Source organism: Leptodactylus fuscus, chromosome 5 (assembly GCF_031893055.1).
Source record: "Leptodactylus fuscus isolate aLepFus1 chromosome 5, aLepFus1.hap2, whole genome shotgun sequence".
In the NCBI taxonomy this organism is placed as follows: domain Eukaryota; kingdom Metazoa; phylum Chordata; class Amphibia; order Anura; family Leptodactylidae; genus Leptodactylus; species Leptodactylus fuscus.
Window position 1 is genome coordinate 97,094,100 of NC_134269.1, and position 22,550 is coordinate 97,116,649.

The following is a 22,550-nucleotide window of genomic DNA, read 5'->3' on the forward strand; positions in this document are numbered from 1 at the left end:
GGGGAAGAAGGTCAGAGATTTTGTAGCATGCAATCGGTATCCCATGAGGACCAAATTGCGTCAAAAGCCACCACTGTATTATTTAGGCTTGCCGTTACATATTCCAAGTTTTGAATGTTTGAATGTTCTTGGCTCAGGAGGTTCTTGAGGTCAGGAGTAGATGGGAGGGGGGGTGTTAATTAATTTCCAATGTAAAGGTATAAGAGACTTAGTGCAGATATAAAGGAAGAATTTGGCAGATTTCTTCCCTATCTAAGTGGCAAGTTAAGCAAGAAGACTACTTCAAGAAAGCCCTGAAGACTCACCTATTCAGGAAGGCCTACAACCCCCAATAACACTACTGTCACCACACCACCATCTGAACTGTCTCCCACTCACCTTCTGTCTCGATCCCTCTTAGATTGTAATCCCTTGCAGGCAGAGCCGTCTATACCACTGTGCCAGTCAGTCATTGTTAGTATTATATCTACCTGTATATTTTGTGTACCGCATGTAAACCACCAAATGTAAAGCACCATGGAATTAATGGTGCTATATAAATAATAATAATAATAATAATAATAATAATAATAATTAAGGGGTCTAAGAGTATCAATTGAAGAAAGAGGTTGTCAGCAATAGATCTGACTCCCCTCCAACAGCCTTGTATCAGGAGGCAGTCCCAGGATACATGGTACAATGAGTCTATGGACAAATTACAACTCTGGCAAACTGAGGGGATCGTAGGGAATGGAGAAGGGCAGGGGTATGGTACAGTCAGCTTCAATTTTTCTCTATGTCCCCTGTTTAGCTCTAAGACAACTAGGTTGAGCAGGAGTAATGTACTATGCTTGGTCTGCCTGTGTTCTCTGCAAGATTTTTCCGTGTTTATAGGCAGTCTGTAAAAGAAATTAATGAATTTTACAATATACCGCAATAAATTAGTATTGCAGTGAACGGTAAATGTAATCGCACCACCTACTTTTAAAAATAAAAGTAAAAACGTAAAAAAGTTTTAAAAATATGTAATACTAGCTGTTACCCGCGACTTCGTCTGCGGTGATTGTAGAAGTGGGTATATACAGGCATGGGGAAGGTTTTCGTACTGTGTATAAGGTATGGGATATGAAATGTAAGTTTGTATCTTGTTTTTGCTGTAATTCAGAGAATACGTGAGACTTTTGTGTTGAAGTTAATTTGTATTAGAGCTGCTATACGGTGTTGTGAGAAACTTTACATAGTGACTTTGGGACAGAGGTATTTGAAGTTAACCCTTTCCCGCCGATGGCATTTTTTGATTTTCGTTTTTGACTCCCCTCCTTCTAAACCCCATAACTTTTTTATTTCTCCGCTCCCAGAGGCATATGAGGTCTTAATTTTTCCTGGGAGAAATTTTTCTTCATGATGCCACCATTATTTATTCTATATAATGTACTGGGAAGCAGGGAAAAAATTCAGAATGGGGTGTATTTGAAGAAAAAATGCATTTCTGCGACATTCTTACGGGCTTTGGTTTTACGGCGTTCACTGTGCAACCAAAATGACATGTCCCCTGTATTCTGTGTTTCGTTACGATGCCGGGGATACCAAATTTATATGGTTTTATTTACATTTTGACCCTTAAAAACAATCCAAAACTGTGTTAAAAAATTTTTTTTTGAAAAGTCGCCATATTCCGACAGCCGTAACTTTTTTATACGTGTGTGTACGGGGATGTATAGGGCGTCTTTTTTTGCGGGACCGGGTGTACTTTGTAGTTCTACCATTTTCAGGAAATGTTATTGCTTTGATCACTTTTTATTCAAATTTTTATCAGAATCAAAACAGTGAAAAAATGGTGGTTTGACACTTTTGACCATCTTTCCCGCTATGGTGTTTACCGAACAGGAAAAATATTTGTATAGCTTTGTAGAGCGGGCGATTTCGGACGTGGGGATACCTAACATGTATGTGTTTCACAGTCTTTAACTACTTTTATATGTGTTCTAGGGAAAGGGGAGGTGATTTGAATTTTTAATCTTTTTTTTTTTTTTTATATATATATATATTTTTTTCCCTTTTTTTAAACTTTTTTTTTGGCATTTATTAGACCGCCTAGGGGTATTGACATGGGTGGGTGGTGTCACGGATTGTCAGAGCGGTGGGGGTCGGCAAACATGGCTGCTCCGGAGCGTTAAAGAGAGCCTCCTGGAGTATCGTTAAGGCGAGGGGCAAAGTGGTAAAGTATATGTATATGTGATTGTGTGGGGTTAGGGGCTAGACTGCAGAGGGCAATATGAATTTTGTGGCTTGCTATGGTCCAAAGTGTGTGAGATTGCAGAGATGATGGTGTGAGTTTGGGTTTTGTGGGGGTCCTGGCACAAACGTATGTGCGCTATTGTGACGAAAAGTAGCCTATTGCGCAATGGGGTGTATTAACTATGTTTGTGGAAACTTTCAGCCAAATCGGTGGAGCGGTTTTTCTGTGATTGAGGAACAAACATCCGAACATCCAAACATCCAAACACACAAACTCACAAACCCACAAACTCACAAACTTATTAATAGGATACATAAAATTCCAAATCATCTCTTTTTCCTAGATTACATATAATATTGACAAAAACAAACATAAAACACCTCCCCAAGTCTGAAAAGTCACTTATTGCCCTTTTACCTTCCTCCAAAAAAATGTATGAAAAGGAACCAAAATTTTAGAGAATCCTCAAAATGGTATTGATATAAATTACAAAAAAGAATGCCCCTTACACAGCTCTGTATTCGGAAATATAAAAAGTTCTGGGTTTCAGCACATGGTAACCCAAAGAATTTTTATTTTTAAAACATTTGGATTTTGTAAAGGTCTGAAAACATAACAAAAAATGATATATCTTATGTATTGTTGTGATCATGCCTACTCACAGAACGTAGGTAACATATAATTGTTGCTACACAAAGAACACTGTAAAAACAAACCCATATGAAAATGTCACAAATGCAGGTAGACTCCATTCTTAATTTTTTTTTTCCAGATTCCCAGTATATCATTTGAAAAAAAAAAAAAAAGCCCTCATATGGCTTTGTGAATTGAAGTGTAATTTATAGCTTTTGGAAGATGGAGTTTAAAAAACAAAAAAACATGGCTGGGGTGAGAAGGGTTTTTTTTTTTTTTTCCAGTCCTGCAACCTCATCTCTGGTTGGTCTGTCTGCTTTGACTTCTCTCTAGCCTTATCCTGACTATTATTGCAGCCCACCAGTGTTATATGACTAGAGGATTTAAAGACCAAACAAACTACAAACCAACAGGTATCTCATTAAACAGCCATGTATGATTCACTATTCCATCAACTAATCTTACCTAAGCTGTGTCACCGACTACCTAGTCTCAGAAAATGGTGAATAATACAGCTTGTATAATACTACAAAATATTGACGTGTGAATTGCTTAGAGTGAGTTGACAACCAAGTACATGGTATTACGTAAAATCTGAATCATAATAATACATAACAAAAGTATTTTATTCTTATGTATCAACCTATATTCTGACTAAGGCCGGGGCCCCACGGGCTGGAAATGCTGCAATCTGGGCCGCGATCAATGTATACTTTTAAGAAATATCCTTTAAAGAGGACCTTTCATCAGATTGGGCACAGGCAGTTCCATATACTGCTGGAAAGCCAACAGTGCGCTGAATTCAGCGCACTATCGACTTTCCCAATCTGTGCCCCGGGTAAAGCGCTATCGGTCCCTGTACCATAGCGCTTTACAGTTAGAAGGGCGTTTCTGACAGTCTGTCAGGTACGTCCTTCTCCAAAGCAGCGCCTATCGCGTTGTACAGTGTGAGCTGTTCCCACAGCGCTTTAGTGCGGCGGTTTTGGCCCTTGGGGCCTTAGCCTTAGGCTGAGATTCCACATTGCGGAAATGCAGCTTTTTTGTTGCAGATTTTGCTGCGTTTTTTTGAGCCGAAGCCAAGAATGGCTACAAAAGGAATTGTAAATATAAAGCAAGTACTTATACTTCTGCTCAAATAGCTTTTTAAAGGCTATTCACGTATATGTGGGTCTCTATCAGCATAATTTTGCTGATAGAGCCCCTTTAAGCTCAGCCAGCCCATAAGCAAGCAAAGAGTAAAAGAGACATAGAAATCTGTTATATTGAAATTTCTCACTCCGAAATTATTGCGTCAGTGTGAAATACTTAAAGAAGCCCACAAAAAATGGGCCTGGCAAGCCAGAGGGGCCCTGCGGTCCGGACCTAAGCGAAAAATGCAAGTTGGTTAGGAGCACGACTCCTTAACCAGCCCCGCAAGCAAGCAAGGGCTAATTGCCAACCCCCAGACCCTCCCCATACCCCCGGTAAGCAGGACCCCGCCAAAGTCAATTGCCCAGGGCCCCGCAAAGCCTGGATCCGCCACTGGTTTTACAGTACCAGCAAAGTGAATGAGATCATGTTTAATCTCATCCCGACATTGCATGAAAGAAAGCAGTGAAAAAGTAGCATTTTCAAAAACTAAAAAGCATGTTAAGTTTGGCTATGGAATCACAAATGTTTTCCCTAGGAAGGGGAAGAAAAAACACAAAGAAAACTCAGTTGATAAAAATCCAATACATGTTTGCATTTCCTTAAAAGAAAGCGTAATTTTCTTTGACTGCTGTATTTACGGTATGTACATGAAAGAACTGGGAGTCATATATAGTATAAGCCAGCCAAGGAACAGTGTCACAGAATGTCTCAACATCACAAAGTAAAAAGCGTGTTTCTATTAAATGTGGGAGATTAAGGAACTCCATCTGATCTTTAAACATGAAAGGAATCCGCTTAACACACTTGTGATGATCGTAGATAACCAGAAGAATTAATTAACATGGCAGATCAGATTCCAAAGCATTGTTACGTGCAAGAGCCATTAAAGCTGTGTCAGCTTTTTATTAGTGAAGATGTGATGGGCAAAAATACAGCAGAGCGATAGAACAGTGAAGCCGGACATACACCATACATAGCTGTCAGCCAAGTGTTCATTCTTCCGATAGTTATTCTTCCTGATCCCTTATACCCATAGGTGGCTGTGAGCACATGTGTACTCAATAGGAAGATGGGACTAAGCCACTGTTAGACTCCTCTGGAAGTGTCTTAAGTAGAGATGAGCAAACAGTAAAATGTCCGAGGTTCGATATTCGTTTCGAGTAGCCCCTCAATATTCGACTACCCAAATCGAATATCGAACCCTATTATACTCTATGGGGGGAAAATGCTCGTTTCAGGTGTAGGCAACGTTCGATCAAATTATACTTACCAAGTCCACGAGTGAGGGTTGGGCTGGATCCTCCGAGAAGTCTTCTCCTTGCAGCGTCCACGCGGTGTCTTCCAGGTCTTCAATCACTCTGCCAGGCATCGGGCCTGGGCAGAGCCGACTGTGCATGCCCGCACTACAAGCGGACATGCGCAGTCGGCTCTGCCCAGGCCCGATGCCTGGCAGAGTGAATGAAGAGCCGGAAGACGCCTCGGGGAAGCTGCACGGAGAAGACTTCTAAAGGTAGGAGAAGAACCAGCGTTGATTGGCCGACTGTATAGCATTCGGCCAATCAATGCTGGTTCTGCATCGAACTTTTACATTCGAACAGCGAGTGGTACTCGATCGAGTACGAGTATTTCGAATACCATAGTATTCGATCGAATACCTACTCGATCGAGTTCTACTCGCTCATCTCTAGTCTTATCTTGTAAGAACAAAGGATCAGGAACACTGACATCTAACGCACGATCATTATTTCCCCAGATACAGTTTTCTTCTAGACCTTTGTCCTTACAGGTACAGACTACAAACAAACCTGTGTACAGTCTGATCCTGCAGCATTGTGTTACCCTTTTCTATGAGCAGAAATATAGAGTCATTTAAGTTAGTATAGGACTTGTGCACACAAATCTTCAGACTAAGGCCCCACATAGCCAAACGCAGCAAGAAAAAAACCATGTTGGAAATGCATCATGTTTTTTCCCGCACCATTTTCAATTGCCTAGTCATATTTCTCTGTGGTTTTTCTGCCCATATTATATCTATTGGGAAAATGCCAGCTATTCCACAGGTATAATTGACATGCTGCGATTTCCAAAAACTCAGGCATTTTTGAAAACGGTCAAAATTAAAATGGTCGTAATTCCGAAGCTAAAATGAACATGCTGCTTTTCTGCCACTCTGGATGAAATTAACCAAAATCTCATTGTCTTTGCTGGTACTATAAACTGCAGAGTTTTCACAACGTGGGTCCGTAGCCCAAGGTATATTTTCTATGTACATATATTGTAGAGTCTCACTTGTATACTTTGTATAATGGAACAATTTCACCATTCTTTTTCTTATTTTTTCAATAAACTGTATTGTATAGTTCATTACGAGAATGAGAATACCTAGTATGTATTAGGTAAGTACTATGTATGTGTTTTAACTGTTCATTAACTTTTATTTTATCAAAAACTTTTGTTTACAGTGTTTTTTGGTGTTGTGAATTTTTTTTAAAATTGTTTATTTATATTCTTTTTTTTTATTTTATTGAGTCTATTTACAGGACTTTCATTTCTAAACCTTTTTTGTACTGTCCTAGGTCTATATGAAAATGCATTTCTCCGTTTGCAGTAAAAATACATAAGCATCTGTTAGGGCATACCTAAGACATGACCTGCCCTGGGGGCCTGCAATAGAAACAACACGGTCAGCAGCAAACTTTCATGCTTGGCAGGCGGTTTCTTTTTGTCCACACTGCAGTTAGCATTGATTGTGGTGCTTTAGGGGTTAAACACCTTGGACTGGAGTTTCCTCAATTACAGCTTCATTTCTATTGACTGCTCAAGATCACAATGACGTACATGTAAAACACTGTGGGAAAATTACCTCCCACCGGTGACGTAAACGCATGTCACAATGTGGGAAGAAGTTGAACAAAATCCTATATTTTAGTTAAATAATTTTAACCTCTTCACACCACAAGCATTTTTCAATTTTTGTCTCCCTGACTTCCAAGAGATATAATGTTTTTATTTTTCCGTTCACAGAGCCATACTGGGCACTTGATTTTTGCCGGACAAATTTAACTTTGTAGTGGTACCATGTAAAATTCTGTATGATATACTGTAAGGCTGGGGCCCCACGTCAATCAGCGGCCTCAGGAAGAGACCCTTGATGTCACAGGTAGTGACATTGCATGGCATTTGCTGATTGGCCTCAGTGGTCACATGACCACTGAGGCCAATCAGAGGCGACTTGAGCTAAACTCTGGAAGAGGCCCATTCAGTAGCAAAGTGATAGGACACCGGAGCATCAGGGACATGTGAGAATGAAATTTAAAAAAAATTTTTAATGCCCCCGGCTGATTTAAAAGTTGAAGATGTTGTCCATTTTCACCTGGACAGCCCCTTTAATAAATCTTGCCTGCACACTGCAGAAACATTGACCTGTGTGTCAGATTTTAAAGCTGAAGCCCCACATAGTGGGCCGCAGTAAAAAGCACTGAGGTAAAAATTGCAGCAGCAACGCATCAAGTTTTTTCTCACACTGCTTTTCACAGACAGTTTCTGTTTTAATTATACCTATAGGGAAACCGCCGGCAGTCCAAAACCACAATAGTTATTTTCCTGTAATGTGTGGATGGGATTCGTTAGATTTAATGACTGTAAAACATTGGGTTTTTTTCCCATTTTTATACATATACAGTATATATGTCTATCTCAGCATTTTTTTTTTTTTTTTACTGTGAAAAACACCATAAGGCTGAGACCCCACATTGCGGAAACGCAGATTTTGTTGCGGTTTTTTTAACCAAAGCCAGGAGTGGATTGAGCAGAAGGGGGAAGTACAAGAACTTCCTATATATTTCCCATTTCTTTTGTAGCCATTCGTGGCTTTGGCTAAAAAAAAAAAAAAAAACGCAATAAAATCTGCAACAAAAAAAGCTGCATTTCCAAAACCTGGGGCCTCAGCCTTATAAGCGATGTGTTCAAATGTTACAGGTTATTCAATAAGAAATTATGAATAACCTTACATATGTGGCATTTTCTGTGGCCTTTTCTTTTATATTTCATGGGGTTTATGACTTTTTTTCAGGAGCTTCCTATAGATGGAATAAAGGAAAAATGCTGTGAGAATAAAAATGCCATTAAAAACACACATTAATGAAGGCATTTTTAGGCTAAGGCCACATGCAGTGAGCCACAGCCAAAAAGCGCTGCAGAAATGCATCACTGTTTTTATCCACAGTGCTTTTCACTTTCTGCATCCATTATACCTATAGGGAAAACACCAGTGTTTCTGTAGGTATAATTGACATGCTGTGATTTCCAAAACCATTGCATGTCCGCAGCGTATATTTTTCCGCAATGTGTAGATGTGATTCGCTAGAATCCCATCCACTTTGCAGAGACTGTAAAACACTGTGTTTTCTGCGGTTAATGCCACATGTGGCTGGCCTTAGGGTGTTTTTTTTTTTTCTTCAAGAAAAAAAACACCATGGGAAAAAGTATGTGCACTGGACGGACACTTAATGCAAATGTAATATAGGCTTAGAAGCAATTTCATACACGTTATCTACTGTATATTTATAACTGTTTGATATCTTCTTCTTTATCTTTAAATCTACATTATACTCGGTTAACCAATCCTATTAACCTGAAAATTCTAGGAATCTGGTATCTCACACAAGAAATCTAATGTAGTTTTACTGGATTTTACTGGTGCTGGACATTCTTACAGAGGCTGCTCAATATACTGTAATTAAAAACTAAGCTAAAAATAAGATACTCACAGATTTTATCTACATTAAACACTGCTCATCCTACAGACTACCTGGCTGCATCCACTGTCACTGCCACTCTCCTCCCTACTGAGCTTTACTGGCACATCATCACTGCTACCGAGTAAACTAAGCCTGTAGGACCCCAGAGCAACACAACTGTACATTAGTGTGAAATAGAAGGCTTTATTGCCAGGTGTTTGTCATTTATCATTGATGTGTAGTAGACAATAGATTTAATAAAAGACAATCTTTGCAACATACCAAATACGCACTAAGGAACTGCAGGCAAAAATCTAAATATTGTCCTCACAATCATTTGCAACATACACTGTAGTAATACAAATGAATATATTCTTACCCCTCCTACGCATGGCCTCCTCACTCTCAGGTTTGCGACTCACAGATACAACCTTCATGGTTAGATGAGCACCCCCTTGGCGAATAAGAGATACCACTTGTTTATGACCAACCTTCACAACATTTACTCCATTTACCTGGTGAAAAGAAATGAGGAACTCTTAGGGAAAACCAGAACTTAAGACATGTTCGGAACTAGAAAATTTCAAGGTAAAAGGTAGAATATTATAAAGAAGCAGGTATGGATGGTTTAGCTGTGAGAAGGGGATTTTCGGAGACTTTTTGGCTGCATTCACACGGAGTAAACGCTGGCGTTTTTTGTGTGTTTTTTGCACATAGCGCTGCGTTTACGCCGCGTAGCGCCGCGTTAACGCCGCGTATACGCCGCATTAACGCCGGGCAACGCCACCGCTAAATAGCGCGGCGTTAACGCGGCGTATACGTGGCGTTAACGCGACGCTACGCGGCGTAAACGCGGCGCTATGTGCAAAAAACACACAAAAAACGCCAGCGTTTACTCCGTGTGAATGCAGCCTTATAATGATGGGTTATTAGACTGGTGACATGGGTTTCTATAGCTCAGTCTTATGCATTTGGGATTGATCTGCAACACCAGACAGATCCTCTATACAATGTAATGTGCTGTGCCAGGTGTACAGTAAAGAGACCCAAGTTAACCCCTTAATCAGCTGATTTCAGTACACATTCAGCTTTCTATTACATTTACATAGGTCAAGTTGTTTTTCTAAAAAGTGGAAATGATAAAAGTAGGAACCAAAATCAGGACCAAAGTCCAGCCATCAGTTTTACTGGCTTGAAACATCATTATACAATATGTATTTATAGAAACTGTGTTAGTTACAATGTATATATATATAAAACTCAAAATATGTAGTAGCCCGCTCTATACAGATCTCGCTAGTGTCCCACCCGTCATGAGATTGGATACACGGACCATACACTTGCATGTACACACTCATACATACACATGGATCACATACATGCGCACACACACGCACACGCACTGACAAAAGACATCAGGTATCCTTAGTGGTTTCTTGCACACTACAGTATTTTTCATGGGCCTCCAGGCCATGGATTTGGCGGTTCCATAGACCTCTTTGTGCATAAAGCTGTGAATTTTGCAGGCTCCATAGAAGTCTATATAGCTGTAGAATCCACGGCCCGGAGACCCCTGAAAATCCTGTAGTGTGTAAGCAGCCTTACTGAGCAGCAATATTAGTCAGGAGAAAACTGCCTCATAGTAAGATTGTCATTATTACTTACTATACAGGGAGCTTTCATCACTGAGGCTGCTGAGGTAAAGTGAAAGCTGAGCTCTGATTGGTTGCTATGGGCAACTCCACAAGTCTGCCTGTGAGGGGGTTTTCATTACTGAGATGTCAGCTCCTTAAAATAGTTGTAATAGTTTATACTACATAATATGTATTGAATATGTAAAATCAATAAAATTGTTGAAAAAAAAAAGTTGCTGTTCACATCAATGTTACGACAAATTAGTAAAATGCCAAAATAATGAAAATTTTAGGTGGAAAAAAAGATTTACTGTAGAACTCTGATAATGTCAATTTCAGTGTGACACTGAAAATTTGACTTTAGCATAACCAATAATTTAACATACTTTCCACGAGCGAAGCCGCGCGTATTCTACTAGTACTCTATGACAATAGAATGTCGTGTTTGCTGGCAGTTTTCGATTTTCAGAGGCAAAAAAGCAACAAAGCAACCATTTCTGAATATGACTTTCGGGTATATGACAGCACAAGGATTCCACACCTCGATCAAGAAGTCTCCTGTCCTAAGGCCTGCTCGCCATGCTACACCATCGACATCCACAGACTCCAGATATTGCAGAGCAGGGAAAGCTGGCGTAGGTGTGAACTCCTCAATCGGGGTCTCTGCTACAAGAAGATTTAATTTCATGAGAAGTTAACAAATTGCAACTAGAAATTCTCACATAAAAATCACACAATTGTTATCTATCCTGTCATTTACAATACACATTTATTCCATTTGTATGTCTTTTCTGTACAGCAACATAAAACAGAGAGTTAGGCTAAAGCTACAAGGAGCAAAATGTGGCTAAAAAATGGTGCACAAAAAACACAATCGAAAAGAAGCAAAATCTAACAGCAAAAAGTGTTTGCATTATTCATTGTGGTGTTAGAACACATTGAAGTCAATAGGAGGCTTTTTTTTCAGCGCTGAATCTGGCGCGGATTCCACACCAAATTCAGCACCATTTTCCTCCGTGTGAATGCACCCTTACTTAGGTTGCAGCCACAGGAATTAAGAGTTTCCATCAGATGTGGCTTAGCCCAAGTGTACCCACAGTCAGATATTTTTGAAAAAGTTATTTTTCATTATGCTCATAGATTGAAGGGAAGCCTCATTAAGTAAAGAAAAAAGGGTGGAGTGATTTTTCAAAACTTGAGAGAGCCTCATCACCCTTCTAGGAGCCCATCTCCATAAAGCTACTGCTTTGGGGCAAGGACAACTTTTCGTTACCTGTTTTCCTGACACTGACTGGGGAGACTGTCAGTGAGGACTCTTCTGTTTGAGGCATGCATTTTTTTCTCCAGTTCTTTTGCTGTTTATTAAGCCCTTTACCTTCCTTTATTTCCCATCCCCTCCTTTATGAATCATAAGCCCCAACTGTTAAAGAGGGAATCTGAACTCTGCATGTTTCCCAATAGCTGGAACAGGCTGAGAGAAGCCACCATAGTCTCATTAGTATATTATACAACCCTATATGAACAAACAGAACTATTGAAATTTATACTTTCAACCCCTTTGCTTGGACATTTACCAAGACAGCACACTGATAGGTGATATTATACTGTAAATTAAACGCCCCCTCCTCGCGCTACCCTTATTAATTTTATTTGGTCGTGTGTGGGCTTTATTTTATATCACTGCCTGCTCATATGAAACTTTCCTAAAATCCCAAATTCCTTTAAAGGTGGTGGAAAAGGATTTCCACACTCTCACATCAAACATACTACTCTAAAAGAGTCCATTTGACAGTTTTCTACTTTGTACCTAGTTGAATAACATAGCATGTGTGGACATACCTTTTGCGCCTCTCAACACAAAACCAAATCCTTCTAGTTCCCTCTTCTGCAGTCGAGCAACTTTCTCCTGGATGACATAATCACTGCAAAAATCCAAAGAACAGGTCATTCTAAATGATTCTAAAGACCAGCCAAGCTTCCATCTTTCCACAAATATGAAGCTAAGAAGGCATGTACTCAAATTTGTGCATTAACCCTGTACACGCTGTACTAAATCTAGACAAAATCTAGATGCCTAAAATGGGTCCTACTACTTTCAGTTTCTAAAATAGCCATACACATTAGATGAACATCATCCAAACCTGTTTCTTTAGGAATAACTGGACAAACATCTAATGTGTATGGGATGTCTACCCTGATGACATATGTCAGTGGAAAGAAGGATCAAGCTGTTAGATCGCAGCACGCCTGACCTTTTATTTTTCAAAGGAGAAAGGCTACTGCAGTAGGTGTCTGACAGTCGCTTACTCCACTTTCCCATTGAGAACACATGCAAGAATACTGGGGTGAGGGGCTTTGGAATAATCATAGAAGCCCGCCATCAGTGATCTAAGATGTATGACTACCTTAAATTTATCTAGGATTTTACATATTTCTAAATATATTAGAAACTGCTTACCTATGAGAAGTGAATGAGTCATATGAACCAACAGTGTAATGTCTGAAGAGACGCTTTGTCCGATCTTCACGAGTTTCTAAAAGACAGAGCCCTCTATATATGAGTCACAGTGAAGTCCTGCCATGTTTTAATGTACAACTTTAAAGTGCCCACTGATACAATACAAGCTGAAATTTTCCATTTAACTCAAACAGATGTGCACATTGGTTACCACTATGCTTGTCATACCTTGACGTGGATCTGGCTGCCTCATCTGCACTTCCTCTACACAGTCTGCAGGAAACCATCCACTTCGACCCTTCACTGATCCTTCCCAAAATCCGCCTTCACCAATACTCAGCACTGTAAACAGCAAAGCAGTCAAACAATGAGGCAATAGTAACTCATAAAGTGAACCTAGCGTTAAAGGGACCCAATGTAAAATGCCAAGTTACTAGATGAACCCTTATAGAACACTTTTCACAAACTGCAGATTGTGCTGAAAAGGAAGATTCACTTGTGTTTTTCAGTTTTAATCTATGACTTCAAATGTAAGCATCTAGATTCACATATGTTCAATTACTGAACTAATGTGTAGATCAAATGGTATTCCCACCTTAGGTATTTATGGCAGATCTGCAGGATCCACCTCTAAGACCCATGCCTATATCCAGAACAGAGGTCCTTTAACTGCCGCAGACGAGAATGGAGAGGGCTGCAGACATGCACCGCTATCCTCCAGATATATAAACCTGCAGCCCCCAGCGTTGGCACCTTCATATATCACACATTTAAAGAAATGTCTAAAATGAGAATAGTCCCTTAAATCAGCGGTCTGACAGAAGGCAGTTCATCTGGCCATACATCTTTCATATGAAGCTGAGAACACAGAGCTGATTTGCCAGGCAGATGGTTTGGGTAGGTCATCATCAACTACACTTTAGACAGGACTGTCCTCACAGGAGTACAATGGGACTGTATATGTGCAACCCTTCTTAGCAATCAACATGAAGATGACTGCATTCCTAATAAAAAAAGAATGTAGGGGAAGTTATATTTCTATTACAGTACCATATAAATAAAAAATAATCGTTATAGTGTTTACTAGTGATCAATTGGTATTACAGTGTATTGCAGCTTATACATTACTAAAGGCATTTTCACATGTGGCCTTGTTTGTTCCTTTCAAGGATGTTCACCTATGGTCGAAAAACTTAAAACCAACAAGTCCAACAATCTTGGACCTATTAGCCTAAATATTAGAAATAGCTGCCTTGACAAGAGACAGGCCACATTTTTTTTTAGAATTAACTATATGTTACATGTATAATTATGCTAATTCTCCAATTAGAGTAACGGTGATTGTAATGAGACGTTCTAATGGCAGGTTGTAGAACCCCTGCTTTTGGGACATGACCCAGGTTTGTCAACCTCTTCCAGAGATACTTTATGTCCATGTCTTTCTGTTTAATTTATTTCATTATTTCTCTTAAACTACCCCTATCCTTAAACCTCTATTTTGCCGTAGCTCACTTTTAAATAAACTTCAACCTGCCAGATTGTTTTCTGTAACATGACATAATGTGCATAGGTGAACTATACCAATATTTAACTATCTTAAATGCACTACTGTCGATGAACGCCCTGAAAACTCTAATTCAATGACTTCATTTTATTTGGAAATCTGATGGGAGACATGCAGTGCAAGGGATCTTTTATGAAATATTTGGATACATGGATACAACTATTGGATGAACCAGCTGAAACTGTCAACCATTACTGCCAACTTGTATCTCCTGTGTCTGAATGCCTTAAGTGTGAAGTTACCAAAAATTACCATATGATAACTTTGGATCTCTCTTTAAAAATAACATCATTTTCCTAGATTCTTTTTGTCTACATTGTACATTCATTATTATATAACAACAATTATATAAGCCTACCTAATATCAAACAATAATTGTATTAACATTACTGTCAAGTGAACATGATGATAAATCAAAATGAAAGAAAATACATAAAAAGGTTATCTATTAGGATACATATTAGAGCTGTGAAATGTCTGTCTTACTGCTCTTTATTCCACAGAAAGAAGATCTATGTGGAGGGGCTATAGTTTTGCTAAAACAAAGTCAGGAATAATCAAAGGTAGATGATGCATTATATCATTGAACAATACACTGTAAAGGTGATGTAAAACTGAAGGAAGACAGTAGAGAATTCAAGAGAATAAAGGACAAGGTATCTTATGTAACATGCAGAGGGGAAAAACAACTGGATCAAAATAGGGATGAAGGTAGTAAAAGTAAAACGTATTAACAAAAACGTAGCTCCAGCTTCCTCCTCTGTTACTTGTACTGTGCCATGAGAAACAACTGCTCAGCGCACCATTTCCATCACAACCGTCTGTAAGAATGTATTACACAGACCGATGACTGGATGGACGAGAAGGAAAACCGTATATTCTCTGCTCAACTACCAAATGAACAAACACTTATTTGTTGCCTGATCGCATCTTTTATCTGGTCTAAAATATGATCACTAGTCGGCAGCATATCTCCCACGTTGTCAGGGTATGTGCTGCCATTATGGTGCAAAATGCATGGGAGGAACGGTCACGGCATGTCACGGCACTGAGAAATAACAAGGGCGATCAAAAAACATATCATAAATCAGCGCTCAGTATTATAAGAAGCCTTCCCCTGTAAGACCACCTTACAGTACTAGAACCTGGAATTGGAGATATTCTGCAATGACTTGACATATAACTAAATATAACTAACTTGTGTTAGCTCTGTATAGGTTTTCAGCTTCTAGATGTAAGCAAGAATATTTGCATCTACTGACAGCAGGTAGATGGAGATGGCTTGACATGCAAAGTAGACCAGAAAGCTACATTACTATTCATAATACAATTATTAAAGGGAGTCTGTCTTTCCTCCCACTTTACTTGCTTTGGCAATGCCAAATATCTATTCGGAAGTGCCAATAAAGCTTCTTTCATTCTTGATACTACACCAGTAACACAGTTAGCTAGATCAAGTTCACCTAATTTTAACACTTCTCCCCCCATGAAAAATAGCTCCTCCATTACCGAGATATTCATTCATTTCAGAATATGCAAATAAGAAATCTGTAGGACCAATGGCTGCAGGGTGGCTCAGTAGTTAGTACTACAGCTTTGTAGCGCTGGAGTCCTGGGTTAGAAGGTGACCAAGGGCGACATCTGCATGGAATTACTATGTTCTTTGTGTTTGCATGGGTTTCCACCAAGTACTGCCTCCCACATGTCCAAAAAATATGCTGATTGGATTCCTGTAAAACAACTGACTTCTGGGAGTTAGTGTGAATGAGTGCCTGTACAGCAAACCACTAACTTTCCTTCTCCACAATGTTCCCTGAGCTTTGAGTCCCTTATGAGAGAAAAGCTTATTACAAATGCCTGTCATTTTCATTACTGCTATACCCCAGACTGTTCTCGTACGTCCGCCTTCCCCCTTTCCTTCTATGAGAGACAGGGCCAGGGATCTAAGCTGAAATCTCACCTGGCCCTTTCACTTAAAGAATGAAGGAGGAAGGAGTAGAACAGTGTCTGAGAATAGCAGTTTGGAGCAACAGAGCCGCCCAAAATGCTCCAGATTGCTTATCTGCATATTCTTAAATAATTGAATCTCTCTACAACGAGGCCCAAATTTTCATAATGAAAAAAGTATTATATTCATGCGAGTCTGACCGATCTATGGTGCTTGTTTAATATGCTTCACTCAGGTGACAGACGCCATTTAAGATATATTTATCCAGGATACAGCAAGTACAAAACTCTTTAAGGCTAAGACTCCACATAGTGGGCCACATCATAAAAGTGCTGCGGGAAAAAAAACATGGCGGCAACGAATCACTGGTTTTTCCCAAAGAGCTTCTCATAGAAAATTCACAGAGATTTCCTCCATTATATCTATAGGGAAACCTCCAGCGTTTCAGATATAATTAATTGACATGCTGTGATTTCCAAAATCGCAACGGTTTTGAAAATTGCAGTGTGTCCGCTGCAAGAATTTTTCCGGAATGTATGGATGGTATTCACTAGAAAACGCTGCAGTTTTTGTCACAGCATTAGCATTATGGCCAAACTGAGTCCTAATACAGTGCTGTGCAAAAATTTTAGCTAGGTGTGGAAAAAATGCGGTAAACTTCAAAAATAGAAGTATTACGGTAATATTTGCATTTGATAGTGTAATTTTGTCAATTAACAAAATAAAGTAAATTAACAAAAGACAAATCTAAATCACATCAATATTTGGCGTGACCTAACTTTCGGACTATGCCTTCAAAACAGCATCAATTCTTGTAGCTACATTTGTATTTAAAGGAACTCAGCAGGGAGGTTGTTCCAAACATCTTGGAAAACTGACCATAGAGCTTCTGTAGATGTAGGCTTGCTCAATTCCTTTGGTCTCTATGTAATCCCAGACTGTGTTGGGATCTGGGCATTCTGGGTGTCGTATCATTACTTCCAGGACTCCTCCTCCAAAGGATGGTCACACCAAATATTTCTCAATTGTTTACTCATTTCATTTTGGTAACTGACAAAATTAAACTATTACCACTGTATTTACAGCATTTTTTCCACACTCAATATTATCATTCCAGCTACACTATTTTATCCAAATGGTAATGTCTTTACTCCTACTTAGAAACCAGTTAACAAGTACAGATCATAAATGATGAAATTATTAAATATAATACCGTAATAACTGAACTGCTATAACTGAGCAGCTATAATTTCTATCAAGCAAAATTCTAAATTCTATCAAGCCAACCAACTGTCCTCCAAAAGGAAAAAAAAATTCTCATTACAGATAAACCAAAGATTCCCCCCCCCCCCCCAAATGAACAAGTGTGAGTATCTGGTTCAGCTAACACAAGAAAATGTGCTTCCTTTTTGGAGGAAAGCTGATTTGCATACTTTTTCCCATGGAGTATTGCCTGTAGTAACTCTGCTAACACTACCTGGATCTTTTCAATGAGAACCATTACTTCCTTCAGATAAGTTCTATCATCAAAAGGATATCATCAATGCGGTATTATGAGATGAGTGCCGATTGTACCAGGAACGTCTCTATTGAGAACATCTCATAATATAGATGGTGTTCCACTGAATATCTAGATCTCTTAATCCACAAAGATTGAACAGCAAATAACCAAAATAGGGAAAGATACAGTACATATCCTTCTGCTGGACATGTATTACACCATTCATTGAACAAATCCTGTGAGCTGTTCAAGGAGAGATGACCTTCACCGTCTCATCCCACAGAAAATCGCACACAATGACGTTCTGATTAATAAATAAAATGAAATGAAGGTCAGATTATATCTGGGAAATAATAGACATGCTAAACTGGAGAAATGAATACTGTACAGACATTGGGTTACAATTATGAAGTGACTATTAGAGAAGAACATGACACATTTAAAGGAGAAATGAATCACTTAAATGGATTCAATATTTAAAACTGCATTTTTTCTCGCTAACACATAAGAATAGCCTTAAGAAAGGCTACTCTTCTCCTACCTTTAGAAGTCTTCGCCGCGCCGCCGTTCCGTAGATATCCCGGTTTTCATTGGTATGCAAATGAGTTTTCTCACAGCACTGGGGGCGATCCCCAGAGCTCAAATAGCATTGGGGGCGTCCCCAGTGCTGCAAAAAAACTTTCCAGTGACAGCCTAGTCTTCCTCTGGAATGCCCTCTCCGCGACGTGTTCTGCGAGAAAACTCATTTGCATACTGCTGAAAACCAGGATATCTACGGAATGGCGACACGGAGAAGACTTCTAAAGGTAGGAGAAGAGTAGCCTTTCTTAAGGCTATTCCTAAGTGTTAGCTACAAAAAATGCAGTTTTAATGATTGAATCCCTTTACGTGACAGATTATCTCCCAAAAAGTAGTAAATTGACTAAAGAAAATCAAAAGAAGAAAGCATTCCAGGAGTTAAAGGAGACCTCTACCAATTCCCTAAGGGATACTGGTAAACCTTTAATAATTAGGGTAAAGCTATGTTCACATCTATACTAGAGCTGGAGCTTCTCTGTCTGAAAATCAATGAAGGTAAAAATCCTACACAGAGGACTTTTTTATCTGGCGGTTTCAGTTTTAGAACATTAGTCACCTGCCGGACTTCATTATAGTCAATGGAGTCTGTTGAACTCTGAGTGTAACCGATTATATTTTTTTGTACTCTTCCATTCTGATGTTCTGGTGTTCCTAGCATCATCTGTAGCAGGTGCCTAATATTTAGCCTTCTTCTTGACTACTTTATAATAGATCAGTTAGCAATGACTTTTTTTTTGCCAAGATTCATTTATTTATGTTATTTATGTTATTTGGGAAAAAAATTGGTATTACAAACCACTTTCAAAAAGTTTTATTTTTTTCCACTACATTTTGGCATAATAAATATTAATGTAAAAACCACATACATATACATGTATGCATATATACGGTAATACATATATATTATGTATGCAGTTTGTCCTGCAGCCCTTTTCACAGAAAGCTCAAAGAGCTTACCTCTGCAAACTTTCTGCTTCCTATACACTAATCACCAGCTATTTCGTAGGTATAAGGAAGCGTTCACACTACCGTGGTTGTCCGACAGCAGTGTCCGTAGCTACTGTCCGTTCGAGGTTCTAGCAACGAACACTAGCTGTGTCCGTTACAATTTCCATTCATTTCAATGGGATTTTATCTGTTGCCCTTTAGTGTCCATTTACAACCATGTCCGATTTTTCAAGTGGACAAAAAATATCCTACATGCAGGACTTTTCTGTCCGTTTGAAAAAAACACACAGCAAGTGTCCGTTTTTTTTTTACATTGAAATCTATGGGCAACGGACAGTAACTGATAGCCATCAGTTACTGTCCGTTATGATAGGTGTCCGTTTATTTATTTATTTTTAAACGGACACCAATGGTAGTGTGAACCCTACCTAACTGACATACTACGGATTATTTGCTACAATGTGTATAAAGGATTAGCCAGAATCCCATCCACTTTGCAGTTAATGTAATATACCGCAGTTTGCTATGTTTTTTTTTTATACTGCGGTTTACCCTGGCCTTAAGGGGGTTTTCCAGAAGTATCATTTTGATAACTTAAACTCAGAATAGCTGCTTCTATGTCAGTCCTCTCTGGAACTTCATCTAGAACATGCCTATCCTGAGGAAGGGCAGTCTTGCCTAAAACGTTGCACTATATGGATTATTGCTGTACCACTACCAACCACTTCTGAATTTAATGGTCTACCTCCACTAAACTGATATTGATAAACTATTCTGACAACCAGCATTTGCCCACCGTCATGCTCGCTCTCCTAACAAACACAGGCATTGGCTTGCCTCCGATGCTTTCCATGAGGTCTCTGACACTCTCTGCTCCTGTATATTGCCTTTTTTCGTAGCATCTGGTCTTGCCCTGAAGGCCTAACAAACCCACATGTGTGCGCTCCTCAGCCAATTCCAAGTAGCTTCCACCCACATTAAGCTTCTCAACCCTCTGAACTGTGCCAAAGCAATATTGAATCTACCACTTCTCATTCTGTATGGGTTCCATACTACACTGCTGTGTGATTGGCCATGCTTCTGATCCTGATTCTATTCTGCTGTCTACCAGTGTATGACCTCAGCCTGTCCTGGACTTCTGAACCTGAGCTGTCTGCTGCCTTTCACATTGGCTTGTCTACAACTTCGATTGTCTGCTGCCTGCCACTGAACTTCAGCTGGTTCCTGACTATCCCTATGTCTGTACCCTCTGGTGTCTCATACCAGAGTTGGTCTGGTCCCAGAGTTGGTTCTTCTTCTGGTAGGTGGCACAATGGATCCAGACATCTGCTCCCTGTTACATCATTATTGTGGCACATCCCTCCAATTATAAGAAAACACTTCATGAATAAATATTACAGGTAATTATAAGAAACTTTGTAATATTAAAAAAGTCCATGGAAAGAGGAGGAGGAGGAAGCTGCTGGAAAAACACATTCAGCTAAAGTGAGAAACTTTGGAATATACCATATTAGAGAAATATGTTTCTCACCACCCTTTAAGCACTGCGACTGGCTTTGGAAACAATATTACTCTCCTTTTGCCATCCAACATAATGAACTGACATAAGGGGAAAAAAAGTGTACAGTGTAAAGTAAAACCTGTATGAAAAAAAAAGTACTTTATGTAAATTGTAGTGAAGGAAATCCTCTTAATGGTGGATGAATTTGTGAGTTATCTACTCTGTTCTGGTCCTTAACTTGGTCATGTGACTTACATAGTGACTCTCCAACTGGGATAGAATCTGATGTCTGGACAGGAAGTCAGTTTCTCTATTCATTCCTATTGGTCTCACATCGATGGGCCTCATAGGAATAAATGGAGAAACTTATCTCCTGCCCACAAATGAGAAGTTGTGTAGAGAAGTATATATATATATATATATATATATATACATATATCTTCACTACAATTTACAACATCCTTTTTAATGGGCAAAGAATAAACGTGTTTGTGGCAGTGCAGTATAAGAAACTAACTGCTCAGTATATTGTAATCATTTTCTCAAAAATTTCAGGATTAAGGGGACTACTAGTTCTGTTATGTGCACTTTTACACTTACTTCTTGGTTACTTATTTAATTTAGTGTATTATTGTTTCTGGTGATGTAACATCTCTGCCTGTTCGGGTCTCTGCGCGTCCTGCGGCACAGGAAGCGTGTACAGTTTGATTCTTTGCTTAGAGTTTTTCATTGTACTGAGTGAACACTGCTCTATTATCTATCCTCTGTATTTGAATTTCCACCACACCCATCTCCTGTACCTTGGTTCTATCTGTTCATCAAATAGTTAATTCTGGGGCCACACGGTGGCTCAGTGGTTAGCACTGCAGCCTTGCAGCGCTGGGGTCCTGGTGTTCAAATCCCACTCAAGGGCAAAAACCCATCTGCAAGGAGTTTGTATGTTCTCCCCGTGTTTGCATGGATTTCCATCCCATATTCCAAAAAGACATACTGATAGGGAAAAATGTACATTGTGAACTCTATATGGGGCTCACAATCTACATTAAAAAAAAAAAAAAAAAAGTTAATTCTAGCCTTGCCTTTGTGATTGACAGCCTGTCTACCAATCAAGTCTAGGGCGGGTCCTGGGCTTTCTATATACAGGCCATCAGCCCACATAGGCTTGCTGGCTATTGTGACTCTGTCCTTAGACTTTATCCCTGCTAAACACCTATTTCTGCTACTATTGTATTACTGATCTCTGACCCTTGACTTCTCTTGTGACTATTCTCTTGGATTACGATTTTGTACTGCGTTGCTGTTACCGGACCTTTGGCTAGCTGACCTCCCTTTGATGTTCTTTGTCTTGTCTGCGTTCTGTGTTGTCACTTACATATAGGAAAGGCGTGTCGACCAGTTGTCCTCTGTTGCCTAGGGCAATGAGGCAAGCAGGTAGGGGCAGCGGTGGGTTCAGCTTAGGGCTCACTGTCTTGTTGTGCCCCTTCCATGAGGGTTCACCAGTAGCTCTGGGAAATTGCTCCTTTAGCAATTCCCTTACAGGTGAATATCAAGAATTTGTAGGTTTCCTCTAAGAAGCCATCTTGCTAACAGACCCTTATTAAAATAAAATGGTGAATTCTATAACAAGGGACTAGACAATTTTAAATGCTTGTATACATTGTTGTCATTTAGACTATTTAATTAAATATTAAATCAT

General features: G+C 39.4%; 1 protein-coding gene across 2 annotated transcripts in view; it reads right to left on the reverse strand.

Annotated features, from left to right (window-relative positions):
- Positions 1-22,550, reverse strand: part of SHANK3 (SH3 and multiple ankyrin repeat domains 3) — a 252,283-nt gene that overhangs the window by 38,075 nt on the left and 191,658 nt on the right. For both annotated transcript variants that reach the window (XM_075273797.1, XM_075273796.1), the window contains 5 exons: positions 13,042-13,155; positions 12,814-12,889; positions 12,195-12,277; positions 10,897-11,021; positions 9,101-9,236 (listed from right to left, as the gene is read on the reverse strand). In XM_075273797.1, the coding sequence (XP_075129898.1) occupies positions 9,101-9,236; positions 10,897-11,021; positions 12,195-12,277; positions 12,814-12,889; positions 13,042-13,155 (534 nt within the window). The remainder of the gene's footprint in view (positions 1-9,100; positions 9,237-10,896; positions 11,022-12,194; positions 12,278-12,813; positions 12,890-13,041; positions 13,156-22,550) is intronic.